The following is a 15,612-nucleotide window of genomic DNA, read 5'->3' as shown; positions in this document are numbered from 1 at the left end:
AATTAATCAACAATTTTACGCTCGTGTATGTAATTCATTTCATTTCTGCTTTCATCAATCGCTAATATAAACAAGTGTTTTTTTCTATTTTTAACTATCTTATATAACATTTCCTTGAATTTACTATTTAGAAATACATTGAACTGCCCGCAATTGTTGATTAATTATTAAAAGTAAATATAATATTAAGAGGAACTAGTAAAGCAATTCACGAATAGATAATTGAAACTTCCGTATCAGGCTTTTTCGGAAACTTAACTTTTATTTTTTAGAAATGGATTACAATGACACAATTATCAATAGCTTACATGATGTGGTGTGGTCCACATGCAGCATCAGAAATGGAAGATCCTCTGAAGAAGTGTCGCCCCTTATGCTAGCGAAACGTTAAGAAGCAACTCCAACCTACGACGGCTTTTAAACCCGAATCATTACAGCATCAGTTCACCTATTGGCAGCGAAAGCCTTTACCAACTGTACTTGGATCCTCACCTACAGGGGGCGGCACGAATAGCCCCTCCACGATGAGAGGGGGAAATGTTGCATTTGTTGTCGTACATTTACGATCAGTTTGGAGGTTCCGACAGGGTTCCGACCATTGACTGTCAAGCCTTCACCTCAATTTTTTCATGTATGTTTTTCATAATTGGACCAATTTAACTCTTTTCAAAGAAAGAAAAGTTGTTTTCGAAAAGGACCTGATACGGAAGTTTTATCACAAATTGATATTCTGTTGTTAGACAGATGACATAATTAAAACATTTTCTTTTAAAATCATTTTAAGGGTATTATAAATATGACAGATGCTAATGAAACTGATACAGAAGTTGAAGAAGAGGAAGAAGAGCAACAACTTACAATTTATAATGTACTACCAGTCGAAGAAGAAATAGAGGAAGAAGAAGAAGAAGAAGAAGACTTACTTAACAAAAACACCGATTCTTTCCGATGTTTGGTACAACTTATAGTATCTCACAGTTCCATATTCAGAGATCCTTATTATGTGTTTCCTCCTCTAAAAGACCCCGAATTAGACAAAGCCATTAACTACGTTCGTAGGTCTTTCGTTGACCATCCTTAAGAAATATTCCAAATTAACCTTTAATGTGTTTTTAGCACCTGATCCAATAGTTGATGATGTGGGTGCGGAAGAATATAAACGTATGTGTAAAGAATTTGGTATAGTGCCGATATCGCGAATTATAAGATCACTTCCTACGAACGTATTAGACCTAAAGGTAAAAGGTCCCTTAAATGTTATTATAATATTTAGTAATAAATAATGTTAATTAGTATTACGGGCTTACTCACAAACAAATAGTAGCGTTAATGGCTGGCATGCAAACAAATAAATACGTTCAAGAATTGACTCTTCAAGATAACTGGTTAAGTCCAGACAGTGTTCAGTATTTAACCAAAGCTTTAGAAATAAATGATACCATCATCTATTTGAATTTACGGGAATGTAGAATTGGCCCGGAAGGTAAATACGAAGAACGACTTTTCTTAAGTTTCATCAATTTATTTTGTAACAGTTAACATTTAAGGAGCCGCTTATCTCGCTGAAGGAATTCCTTATTGTCATTCTCTCAAATATTTGGACCTGGCATTCAATAGTTTAGGAGATGAGGGTCTAATTGCTCTTTCGGAAGCCCTTGTCGATACAAATTCAATAATTCAATTAGACTTAAGTCACAATATGCTCGGCGATGGAGCCGGCGAAATTTTCGAAAATATTTTTAAATTCAATTTATCTATTATGGACTTAAATTTGGCATGGAACAATTTCTATACAGGAGCTTGTGAGAAAGTGCTTATTTACCCACTGTAAATTANAATGGACTGCTGGAAAATAAAATTCTGCAATCTTTAAATTTGGCATGGAACGCGATAAGTTCAGTGGATTGCACTAAACATCTTGCTAAATACGTGAAAAAGTCGCAGTCGTTGCAATTTCTTGATTTAAATAGTAACAGGTTATTATACTTACAAGCAATTTATTAAAATAAAAATAATAACACATAAACACAAGCGTAGATTGACAGGACCACCATTAAAGAAAATACGAATAGCTCTTAGAAGAAGTAAATCCTTGTTAGCCGCAAAATTAGGAAACAATCCAATAAATCCCGATGATGCAGTAACTCTTGGAAAAGCCCTGGCCGACGGAAAAAGTATTAAGTTTCTCGATTTGGAAAACGTGTTTGTCGAAAAATCATTTATACCGGTAAGAATCTTAGTTTGTTTGTATGTAGATAACATAACAACGAGTAAGTATTGTACCGTTTATCGAAAAAGCGAATTTATTTTTATAAGTACACAATTTATTAGATTTGGAATAAGATTAAACTTCAAGATAAATTAATAAATTTCGCAGGAATATACAGTAATTACGTAATTCGTGGTCCAGATGAAATGAAACTTATGTTTCAAAGAGCAATATTCTTATGTTTGAAACCGAAAAAGAAAAAGAAACAAAGAAATTTTGGGTTAGTATTAATTACTTCTTTTTGAGTATAAATATAAATCCTTCTTTAAGTTAATAATAACTTGCATGAACATTTAAAAGGCATGTTGTCCTTTCCCTACCTGATAAAGTTGATATGCCTCGACAAGATTTCGATGTGTTTGCAAAAAAACAAAAAATTAAAATGGTTGACAAGGATTTGATGAACGGAATACTACAAAGATTTGCAGGAAAAAACAAATCGATAAATGCAGTGGCCTTGAAAGAATGTTTTATGAAATATTATCCTGATACAGTTCTCCCACCTCCTAAAAAAAAAGGCAAAAAGAAAAAGGATAAAAAGAAAGGTAAGCACATGATATATAGCGATATTTTCATTAAATCAAATATCTGAGCAACCGTGTCGTATAAAACATTTTACGCGATTAATGATGGATCAAGGTAACATATGATTTGTAAGTGACATATTATTTTTTGAAAACAACTTGGAAAATTATCGAACAAAAAAATTATTCGTGTTTTTTTCGATATAAACGAGCAAATAGGCAGAAATAAAAAGGGTTTATTTATTGAAAACAAGGTGCTGTAAAATCACAACCAGAAAGCGAATTTGAGTCAGAAGAGGAAGAAGAAGATATGGCAGAAACAAACCAAGAAAACCCCGAACAAGTGAAAGGACAAGCTGAAACAGAAGCAGGAGCCGGCATTCAAGCGGCCGAACAAGCTGAAAGTAAACGACAGAGTCTTTCTGCCGAAGGAGAACATGCGCAAACAGAAGCTCCTGCCAGTAACGAAGCTGCAAGTGAAAATGTAGAAGCTGCTCCTGCCGCTGAGAACGAATCCCCTGAAAATCAAGTCAGGTCGTCAAGACCTTCGGAAAGTGCACAGGGCGGTGGAAATCCTCAAACATAAACCAATTAATTATTAAATCGATTTTATCTGCTTAACACAACTTTGTCGGTTATTAAAACAATTTTATAAACATATTTACAAATCATCTGAATATTCACCAATTAATGAAAGAAAAACTTATTTTTTTTATTCTGAATGTAATAAATAAACTTATAATAAAAATTTTTTAGACAGGTATGTATATTTCGTTTCCAAATTTGAATCACCCTATGTAACGGAAATATAAATCGTTATTTCGGATTATGAAACATTTAAATTCCCAATAATACTTATGTATTTAGCACGATTGCTGTGTAATTTGTAATGACCGAGAGAGATGTGGTCATTAGAAGTTTTTTCGTCAGGTTAAAATGCAGAGAAAATAGAAAAAAGCCCGGAAACAGTTTCGCGTTTTTTCTATAAAAAAGAGTTCTATAATTTGTGTAATACTAACGGAAGAAACCAACTTTTGTGTCAATAAATAAATAAATAATTTATTGCAAAAACGCAAACAATCGCAGGTTGTTTAAGGTTGTATCAACATAACAGCTTTTTTTTAAATTACAATCAGTATGTACTTCTTGCCATAAAATATCTATTATCAGGGATTAGTAATGACTTCTCTTCTAATTTAACCTATTGTGTAATATGTAAAGGGACTTGCTAGATACCCATACTTCTGTCTATTATTAACTTGTGAAACAGACTGACGTATATCTATTAAATATCTTTCACATCACTTCACATAATCTTTTGTCTCATCATAAGGTTGTTAGTCCTGAGACTGGTTGGATACGCATCTCCACTCTTTCCTATCCTGAGCTAATCTTCATATTTACCTAAAACTAACACGACCCACATCCTTAACTACCTATTTACGAATAGTAATCTAATCTAGTTCTACCTACATTTTTAAGTATAGTTAACATCGTGTCCCATTTAACATTGTCAAAACCTTCTTTCTAAGTCGTAAGACGTATCCTACCTTCCCTCTTCCAAAATTTTCCATTTAAGATTGATCTTCGTTTTTGTTCCCGTAAACCTAGAATGTCCTCTCGCGTTCCTCTATTTCTTCTAAACCCAAATTAATCTTCCCCTAATAGTTCTTCTGCTCCTTTTCCATCCTCCTCTGTACAATTCTAGTTAAGGTTTTTGACGCATGGGAAGTTAAGCTAATCGATCTAAATGTCTCGCCCTTATCTGTGCCTCTCTCTTTAGGTATCGTTACTACCACGTTCCGTTTATAATCCTCCGAGACTTTCCCCATTTCGTAATTAAATAAAATTTCCGCCTATATTCCATTTATACCTGGTGCGTTATTATTTTTTAAGTTTTTTAATGCAACATCGAACTCTTCTCATTATGGGATAATCTAGTTCATCTATCTCCACACTATCTTTCTTCTCTAATACATCTCCTAACTCATGGTCTACGTATAGGTTCTCTTAAGTATTCTTTCCACCTATCTGCCTTTTCCTCATTTTCTTTCAGAATTACCCGTACCTCGTTTCTTATATAATTACTACTGTATCCTACATCTCTAAAATTCCGTTTTATTATATTATACGCCTCATCGGTTTTACCTACTTCAAACTTTTCTTGAGTGTTGATATACCAAGTGTATTTATGAATTTCTTTGTGTGGAAAGAACGTGTTACATATTCTCAGCTCATATTCACTACATAGATTTATGAGTCTTTCCCCGTTGTTATTAATAGTCTCTTCACCATGCATGCCAATAATTTTATTGTCTCCTTGTTTTCCTACTCGTCCGTTCAGATCTCCGGCTATTATAATTTCGTGACGGTGTGGGATATTGTCTAAAATATTTCTTACGTTTGTTTCAAAATTTTCCTTTCTTTTTAGTCTCAGTGAGGACTGCTATGTCTGTTTTCCGCTGGGTTAATTCCTTCATAATCTCTCTTTGTTTATTTCTTATACCCTGTATGTTCCATATTCCAATATTTAAAGTCCATTTTCGTTGCTGTTTTCGTCTATAGTTTCCGTCCGATATCCGAGGCTTATTGCTGGGTGTTTTAGCAGTGGATATTTTTTACATGGGTCAGGGAGCTAGCCTGACGCCACAATCCTCCTCCTTTTTCCGGGCTTGGGACCGGCAGTGGCTGTGGCAGTGTTGAACCAAACAACAGACTGCGTCCTAATTCAACATAGTCCTAAAAATTAGCTACAATTCTCTTACGATAGTACTCAGGAGAAATAATCACACGTTCACCATCCAATTGTTCAGAAGAGAGACAGCAGTATCCATTCATCGACTTAAACCAGTATACATCATGACAGACTGACAAAAACCGTAACCTACTCCCCTGCCTGTACCTACTAGCAACGACATCCCACAGTCGATAAGAACAACCCGTTCAGTTGGTCGAGTACTTTCCGAAATTTTTTAGAATGGGATAATCGATATTGTCAATCGTTAGGGTGGGGATTCTGTAGAAACACTTAGTAGAATTATCTTCGCTGTCGATCGATCAAATATAAGTCATTATTGCACGAGAACCAAAATACTAAATATGCAAATCACATATAAACCCTAGTCACATTTTTACTTACCTTCAGTTTCGCAAATAGACTTGATTGCCTCTTTTTAGTTAGCTAAGCACAGACACATAGCTTTTGACTAGACCAGTATTGTAGTATGTAGTGTATTCTGTAAATTTAAAGTAAATTTTCTCAGTTTCTAGTCTTTTGCAGAGGACAAATGATATTTGAGTACCTGCTGATCTTCACCGTAGCAGCATATTCAAAACCATTTGCCACTTCCTTTTAACCTGTGAATTTTAATTTCCAAGGTTTCTTTTTATAAATTTCTTTTTTCTTTGAATTTAAATCCAATCCTAATATTTCGGAAGCATTACATTAACTTGAACTGCTACCCTAAGCCTACAAACAAAATCAAGGAAGAGCAACGATTTTCTATCGTGCTTCCTTAGGCACCACCCATCATACAAATTTTATGATTTTTAACCCCCCTCCTTGTCACAGGTGGTCACATTTGTGAATCCCGCCCCATACTGTGATGTCACATATTTTTCTATTTGATATTTAGAAATAATTAAATTAAAATGATTTTCATTAAAAATAATCTTCAATAAAATCAGCAAGTCAAATATTTTAGATAATTGACAAAACAAAACACTCGCCTACGACTTAAACCGACATAAATCTTATTAATGTAGATCGAGTTAGTAGTTTTTGTAAGATTTTTGTTTACAAATAAATTTCGCATTTAACGTGTAAGGTAATTTATTTTTGACATCTTACCTACAACACAGCTAAAGCTAGGGCGAACGCAGAAAATATTTTCGGGGGTGGGAGTTCAAAAAAATATTACATTCAGTACTTATAGTTACTACAACGTTTGCTACATAAAAGAAATCAAAAAATTTTACTGCGGCTACAATGTAAGATTCATCATCATCATAAGGTCATCAGTCCTAAGACTGGTTGGACACGTACCTCCATTCTTTCCTATCCTGAGCTAAACTTCGCATTTCCCTAAAACTAGAACAGCCCACATCCTTAACTATTTGCGAAGCGTAATCTAATCTAGGTCTACCTCTACCCTTCCTAACTCCTGTTTCTGCCTCTAATATGTCTCTGACTAGACCTTCATGCCTGAGAAAGTGTCCTACCAACCTATCTCGCCTATTTTTTATTGTCTTCCATAGAGTCTTCTGTTCTCCTATTCTTTCCAATACCTCCTCATTTCTAACCTTTTCTACCCACGATATCCTCATCATCCGCCTATAACACCATATTTCGAAAGCTTCTAACCTTTTCTTTTCCGCCGCTCCCACTGTCCATGTTTCGCACCCGTACAATGCCGTGCTCCAAACATACACCTTTAACAACCTTTTTCGAATTTCTAAATTAACGGTTCGCGAGCATAGAAGTGACTTCTTTTTATTAAAGCCGACACGACCCTGCGCTATCCTCTGCTTTATATCCCTACTATTCCATCCTCACTTAAGTTTGTAAATAGATAAATACAGACTGATATGAAATGCCTACAGATAAAGTAAGGTAATTGAGGGAAAGAACCAGCTATTAATGAAATGGAAAAAATATTGAACTTAGCAAAATTAAATAACCTTTACAAATATTTTATTTTGCGTCACTTATTTACCACTAGCAGTTTTGCCGGCGTAGTCAGGTCAAAAACTGAAATCTAAAAGTTATTCATAAATGTACAGCAATCTGTTGTATTACTCCTAGTCCCTTCGACTTTCTGGGCCCAGCGTGAAAATGACCTTGTCGCAGGTAACAAATCTAAACACCGAAAAAGTGTCTCAAGTATTTTAATTATTTTGTTAATATTTTTATTTGTTTGTATTTCGTGCTTCTGTTCATTTTTGTATATATTAATTGTTATTTGTTTGTGTTAGTGTTTTATTAGTTAGTATTTTTATTAATATTGTAATGTTCGTGGGTTTAACAAAATTAACTTCTAAGACTGATAACGACAAAAACTATTTATTTACACTAATTATTAAAGAACTTAAAAACACTATTAAATTATTACTAAACTTAGGTTATGAATTATTCTATTTATTTACACTACTGTTGATATATCACTATTCACCGTGCTATTTATTTCACTGCTATCACTGTCAATTTATTTCTGGATTCACTTCTGCAACGGTGAATTTATTTCTTCCTCTCGCCGATCGCCTCTTCCTTTAAATACTCTTTTGTTTACTTTCTGGAACCTTCTGGAAACATTCGGATAGTTTATTTTTTCTTTGAACTCTTTAATTGCTTTCCTAGAACGCAGGTACAACACACACATTTACAAATACGGCACACATGAAGAAAGGCGCCCGCGACTAGTCGGCGAATCGATAAGCCGACATTCCACCTACCCAGGTAAGGGAGAGGGAGACTAAATATAGAGACCTGAATATTGTTGGCTCTTTATAATCATTTCGAGATCTAGTCAGAATTGGCTTAGCTCAGTCATGTATTCCAGATCTAGTTAGAATTGGCCTAGCTTGGCCACCCTTTTCAGATTTAGTCAAAATTGACTTAGCTCAGTCATCGTTTCCAGATTTGATCAGAATTGGCTTAGCCCGGTAATCATTCGAAGATCTAGGCAGAATTGGCTTAGCTCGGTCATCATTTCGAGATCTAGTCAGAATTGGTTTAACTCGGTAATTGTTTCGAGATCTAATTAGAATTGGCTTAGCTCCGATAACGCTGAGGTGTTCAGTTCACCTTTCTTTGTTTTGGACTGGTTATCACTGCCTGGTGCTGATTGGAGTCCTGTAGAGAAAGCCGCGCCGTATATTGGAACCCCTGGATTGATCTGTTGGTGCTCTCCGTGGTCTCCCGAAGCCATTTCAAACGTCGCCGTCTTTCAATAAGGTTGTTTAATTTACTTTATTTTTAGGTTTGCAGATTATAGTAATTTAGGTTGTTTTAATTCTGCATAAATTTATGTAAATTTTTGTAACTATTCTTTTTAGTCATCATCTGACTATACTTCAGATTGAGTTGCACTCAATCTTGGTTTAAACAAGTTGATAGCTTGAGAAGTGTTAACAGTTGTTTAGGACAGACTCCTATTAAATTTGGTATATTTACCAACAAAATTACGCTTGTTGATGCAATCAAAATGGCCTGAAAGTATAGCCAGCAAGAATTTGGTAGAAAAGCTCTCTCGTTTGCATTCTGATTAATCCAGGTGAACGTTTAGCTACCGTATAAATAACGGTGATATCTATTCTTACAGTTGAAGGTATCTGATCTGGGTTTTATTCCGCTTGTTAGCGTTGATGTTTTGAGCATCTCAAGGCTTTGTCTGTGTAACGACATCTATCCTCTATGGTCAAGACGAACATGGAAGAGTTACACAATTTGTGGTAAAATGGTCCTGCCAATTGCGGACTATCTAACGACACCCTATTTGATATTTCAATTTGTTAGTGATATACCTGATTACAAACCTAAATGCTGCTTGTCGGCCACTTTCTCAGCCCTTGTTTTGTGACATATTGTCATTTATTGGTATCTAATGTTTTAAGATATGATCGGATTTTGTTGGGGTTTCCTTAGTCCTTGCAACGAATGTTGGATCATTCTAGTTCCTCACAAAAAAAAATAAAATATATAAATAAAGCTATTATCTGAATTTCTGTTTTCTTTGTTAGCACATATTGCTTGTACGAACTCATAAAAAAATTTTAATAAGTTACCAATATCACAACGTAAGTATAAAAGGCCCTATCACTTGACGATTAATATTACTGTCATTTTCTCCGATTAAATAAATAAACATATTTGAAGGTTTATTGTGTTTTATTTTGTTTACCTGTCCGACACCAGATTTACGAAAAGTTGTTTGTGAATCTTTGGTAACGTCGGTTTTCAACTATTGTAGGTAATATTATTTACTACCCGTGTTTGGATCGTTTTTCAAAAAATATCAGTTATTCAAAACAACTGTATAAGATTTATTTTTAGAATAAGGAAGTTTGACCGTGCCTCTCATCTATATCTGCTTACCAAGTCAATGAAAATGCCTAGCCTTGTAAAATATACCTACCTTGTTTTTTCCATAAAACAATTCATTCAAATAGTCTCTCATATTTAAGGGAAAAATTAATTTTTATTCATAATAAAAATATTCGCAGCAATTTTATTCTGCCCATGCCACGACACTTTATCTCCCTGTTTAATGGATGTTTTTCTTCCAATGCGTGTGTGATGTAGGTACAATGATATTACAATTTCCTCCTCAAATATGTTAAATTTGTTAAAAGAAAGTTAATTTAAAAAATACGTTAAAAATTTATTACTTAATAAGTAACTGTTAGTTTTAACTATTTGTCTTTATTTCGTTTTTTTGTTGATGATGGTGACGTTTATTAGCTAAACTTCGCCATTTATCCTGTTTGTACTGTAAATGTATTTCCAGGACAGTTTAATTATTATTATTACTATAATACCATTGTAGATAGCTGTTTGTATTTATATTTAATTGTTATAATTTTCTCTACTTATCTTTGAAAGTGTACACATTTATCTTTTAAATGACACTACCAGGATAAACTCAATAAATTTATCTATACTATCACATAATAAAATTTAATTTTAATATAATTAACAGCATTGTGAATTTCGCTATTTAAACAATATGCTCTTTATCCTTTTTCTTATTGTATTAAATTTGAAATACTTAGGTAAAGTTAAGATAGCTTATGGGGCTAGTATCTGTTAGTCAACAAATATTAATATTACAATAAGTTCAACGTGACTTTTATTTAAATAGTTGAATAATTTATAATAATTGTTACACTCTACTTAATCAAACATTTACCAGTTGGTTATTTTAGTGAGCTTTATTATAATTGTAAGACAGTCATTAAAAAAAGTAATTCCGTAATTTTTTAATTGTCATTGTTGCGTATTGTTCTGTCAGTACACATTACACGCATCTATTAAAATTTATTATCTTATCGTCTACGTAGAAGGTCAATTAAAAAAAATCAAACATATAATAAATTTAAAAAGAAAATTGTAGATCTTACAATGGCACCACCAAGATAAATATGCTCGTGCGCACGTGTCTCCAATGGACGATTTTATAAATGTAAAGATGACATTTTAAATTTCATTCATCATGTTTTATTTATGAAGGCCACTAAAAGTATATTCAAAACGGAGCATACGGCTTACTGCAAGTTAAAAATTTCGAGCGTTGTTTTTGGTTTTTTTCCGAAACGTCAAAAGGCTGACCAGATCAACAAGTGATGTAAATGTTTCTATTTTAAAAAGTAGAAGAAAAAAACTAGAAATATATCACTTGAAAAATCCCTTAGCATGCAGTCAGGACTAAAGTAGTTTGCAGGAAATGAAATTAAAGAGAATGTGGTCAATTCTTCGGGAGCTACGTTCTGCAAAAAAGGTTGCGTCGTTCTTCAGAATATTACCATCGAACCGGCAATGCTGTGCTTTACTCTTCCCTGTATCGTGGCCAGTCAGAGAAAGAAAAACCATTTCTGTTAGACTTTTTCAATTTCAAACACTTTGTGGATACACTACAGATGGCTTTTAAGAAAAAAGGGAGAAACAAGAAAAGAAGAATGTTTGTTATAATGGTTCTTGTAATGGTTATTGTTGGACCAATGCATGGTAACGATACATAAAACTAGATGCCTAGAAACAATAACGTCATAGGAGAAATGGGACTAATGTATCTTTTCGTGAGGTACAGATTTCGCTAGAATGATATTGACTACAGTCTTTTCTCTACATTTACTTTTATTTTACACATGCTAGGTAAAATAGAAAATAGTTAACATTATTCATTTTCGGTGTTTGCACAGTTAGTTAATTTTCTCGTTTTATTTTAGGTACTGCTTTCAGTCTGGCATTTTTTACGAAATTCTTGAAAGTCGACGATACAGTTTTGGTTATAGTTTCTGTTATCAGCAAAATCTTGTAATGTTTTGTATTCGCTTTTGCTCCGAATTCGACCATATTTTACTTGGGAAAGCAAAAAAGTAACAACTTATCTAAAATATATTTGACACATAATAACTAACAGGTGCTGTAGTCGCAATTTTTATTGGGACATCTTTTATTGTAATGAGATCCGTAATGTCGAAATTAGTTTTGCCTGATTAATTGGGTAGGTAACTAATTAGTACTCAATTTAATTAAAACAATAATTTGATTTATAATATTTTATTTAGCATGTCATCATTATTATTATTATTTTTCAAATAATAATCGTTTTCCACAATTTAATTAAATGTATTGTAATGGCATTTTGCATTTACGTTCATATACAAAAATGTTTGATATTATATAAAATTGTGTGGTTTTATGAAACCACGGTGCAAGTGTAACTTTTCGGTTTGTAGCAGGCATTTAACTGTAAATTTTCGGAAAATTATTCGATTTAAAGTATTAAAATTAAAATCGCGTTCTTAATTTTATCTTAATGATTGGAAAATAGAAATTATAATGGAAAATCAAAAGTAGAGAAAATATTCAACTATAAATTTTAATTTCAATCTTTGTATGAGAGTACGGAATACATAATAAATACAATCATTCAGATAATAGACGCATGTTAAAAACTGAGAACAATATTTATTTAAATCATTGAATCATTTTGAACTTCCGTTATTCTATCAATAATTTCATCTTCGAATTGAGTTCCACAGTCTATAAATGTCATGCACTTGCAGGAATGAGTGAGAATATAAATGCCACATGGTTAGTTAATGCTAGCATGGGCGCCGCCTTATTGGCCTTGGCTGCTCTGCCGAACGCCGTTCAGTTTTACTCCTACTCCGCGGCAGGCTGTAATGCGACGAAAAAATTTGAGACGATATAATAAAAGTTTCACTTTAAAAAACAATCGCAGGTAATATTAATACGAGTATAAATTTAAAATAATAAAAATGCCAATTTATTAAACAAGGATAAACCATATCAAATTATATATGATATAAATACGTGCATACTGTTCAGGAAATATCATAAAATAGCCCGTATACGCGTCGTTGAATTTAAAAATATGAATATTTCTTTAGTGGTATAGATATTATTTCCTTTCTTTCTTTAGGAAAAATTCACTCATATGGAGTGTGTGAATCTCTAATGGCCTTAATATACGGGCCCGAGTACAATTTAACGTATAAAATTTTAGGGGGTGTCTTAACAGTCCCTGCCGTCGCAATCTTTTTGCAAGCTGAATTTTACGAATTGTAACTATTTTTTCTTGTGTTTATTTGTTGTTTTAGCTGACTTTATTTAGAACATAAACGAGTCGAAAAAGAAGCGATTAAAATAAAAGAACAAGAAGCTTTACTAACGAAAAATAATACGGTAGTAAATCCAGCAAATTAGCAATAGTTTGTTTATTTTTGTTTTCACTATTTTTATACATTTACAAAGCAATTATGTTTTTAATATGATATACTCATCATCATCATCATCATAGGGTCATTAGTGTGAAAACTGGTTAATCAAACATCGCCGTTCCTTATCCTTGCCCAAACTTGATAACTTTTCTAAAAACTAGAACATTTCATAATCCCTAACCATTTGCAAACAGTAATCTAATATAGGTCTACCTCTGTTCTTATTTACTCCTGTTTCTGGTTTTAGTATGTCTTTAACTAGCCCTTTATGTCTTATTCCTGACATCTTAACCTTCCTTTCCCTTATTGACTTCTTTAGCTCCCTCTATTCTCCTACTGTTTCTAATACCTCCTCATTTTTAACCTTTTCTCTCCACGGTATTTTCATCATCCTTCTATAGTACTATATCTCAATCGATTCCACTGCACTCTCTGTTTACGTTTCTCACCCGTACATTGCTGTACCCAAACACTTTTAACAATTTTTTTTTATTTTCCAAATTAACTGCTCGCGAGCACACAACGGTTTTCTTTTTGTAAAAAAGGACTCAACCTTTCGATATTTTTTCTTCAGTGCCTCTACCATGCTCCAAGGTTTCTATCACAGTAGTTAGGCAACCTTCGCTTTATTGCAAAACCCCAATTTTCATCCTTTTCGTTGTTCAATTTTACTCTTTCCATACCTACTCTGACGTAGCTATCAGATGTAGATTGTCCGCCATACTTTACTCTCCACCATGAGCTCTCTTTGCTGCCACTGCCATTGTTGTGTCGCAATTATTATTATTATTTTCTGAAGAAAAAAGTAGGGATGGAGTCCTATAGCGACAGGAGAAAGCAAATTATAGCACAGAAAGCGGGAAATTCCGAAGAAATTCCAAATCACGGACGACAGCAGCAGCTAGTTAACGGCACCTGTCCTAGAGTGCTAGATGTTAGTAGTGGAGCACCACCTAATGATGGCAAAGGGCCGAAGGCTAAAGTATCTACAGATGAAGTATCGCAAAAATGGTTAACATGAGATTATTGTCAGGAACGAAGATTGCCTATCTAGTAAACTACCAACAGGATAGAAATTATCTTCTAATGTACTTCTTATGACACTTTCGCTCGTTAGATATTCGCTATTAGTAGTTAGATCTTCGTTCCCCTCATGTTGCAGGTGGGTGTTTTTTGTATTGTTATCGTCATTTTTGTTATTGCCTTTAGACTTGGAACCCCTGAAATTTGTTAGTTTAAATGGAACATCCTGTATTTTATATTACACTTTTGAATTTCTCTAATAATTCTACATAAGTTTTGATAAGCATTAATTATGCCAAAATTCAACCATTTTTATAGAGCATGTACTACCTATCGACTTTTTTAAAGTTTTTTACAAATTTCCCCTTTAAAATCCACAACACTGATATTCCGTTTCAAGATATTTTGGTAAGTTAGCCATGAAGATAACACCTGAATAAAAAAAAGAAAATAGTGCTTTGACGCTGTCAGTCTGCAAGATTCGTGTATGGTATTTCTACTTTCAATGAATTTTTCTAAAGATGAATTAGTAGTGATGACTTACTGTTCTTCATATTTTTTTTTCAATTATTATTTCCATGGCTAATTATCAAAATTTTTTAAAAAGTAAGTGTTAAAGATTTTAAAGGGTGCATTTGTAATAGGAAAATGGTCGATAAGTATTACAGATAGGCATAAAACATGCTTTATAAAAAAGAAAGCTTATTTAAGCAAAAAATATGGGGTATTCCATTCAAGAAAAATGAGATATAGCGTCTTACGCTTTTGTATACTGTATTGTAAATACCCTGTGTAGCGTAATGATAAAATGACACAACTAGTGAATGTTGGTGGTGCGGATTTACAAATGGTTACAGACTCCCCCTCTAATCTTTGGGGTCGTCTCAGAGCAACGGTTAGCTGATAGTCTCCTTTGGGCGGCCTCTCTTTCTCCTCGGAAACTGTGAGACTACAGGAACTTCACATTCGCCTTCTGAAGTGTGGTACACCCCAACGATCTTGGTGGGCGCCTCCTTGAAAGCTACCTCGAAGGTGGTGAGTCCGCGTTGATTTAGGATAACATAGAGACCATCCCTACGAGGGGCCAATTTAGAGCAATGGCTAACTGGGCTTTCAGGTTCCATCGTTCCACCGGATTGGCGGCTGGATGGTATAACGGCGTTAGGTCTTGGACTATTCCCAGAAAGTAAGCTAGCTGCTGCATAACTCCGCTAATGAACTAATGAACACTAATCATCCTTTGCGAGATACTATAGCGTAAGATTATCTCGTTTAAAAGGATGGTGGCGTAGGCTTCGGCGGTGTCAGCAACTAAAGGGAATACTTCTGTCC

At 33.8% G+C, this 15,612-nt stretch overlaps 2 protein-coding genes across 3 annotated transcripts in view; one reads left to right on the top strand and one right to left on the bottom strand.

Annotated features, from left to right (window-relative positions):
- The window catches only part of LOC108742040, a 12,489-nt gene extending 12,057 nt beyond the window's left edge, over positions 1–432 (bottom strand). For both annotated transcript variants that reach the window (XM_018477047.2, XM_025975642.1), the window contains exon 1: positions 309–432. In XM_018477047.2, the coding sequence (XP_018332549.1) occupies positions 309–336 (28 nt within the window). In that variant the 5' untranslated portion in view covers positions 337–432. The remainder of the gene's footprint in view (positions 1–308) is intronic.
- A 149-nt stretch (positions 433–581) lies between these two features.
- Positions 582–3,554, top strand: LOC108742042 (leucine-rich repeat-containing protein 74A-like). The gene is made up of 8 exons (XM_025975643.1): positions 582–1,055; positions 1,117–1,238; positions 1,294–1,483; positions 1,548–1,790; positions 1,823–1,976; positions 2,038–2,227; positions 2,332–2,489; positions 2,570–3,554. Exons 1-8 carry the CDS (start codon positions 797–799, stop codon positions 2,859–2,861), a joined length of 1,608 nt encoding a protein of 535 aa, XP_025831428.1. The 5' UTR covers positions 582–796; the 3' UTR covers positions 2,862–3,554.
- Positions 3,555–15,612: the final 12,058 nt, after the last annotated feature.

Source organism: Agrilus planipennis, unplaced genomic scaffold (assembly GCF_000699045.2).
Source record: "Agrilus planipennis isolate EAB-ADULT unplaced genomic scaffold, Apla_2.0 scaffold184, whole genome shotgun sequence".
Classification (NCBI taxonomy): Eukaryota; Metazoa; Arthropoda; class Insecta; order Coleoptera; family Buprestidae; genus Agrilus; species Agrilus planipennis.
This window is presented reverse-complemented; position numbering and strand designations above follow the sequence as displayed.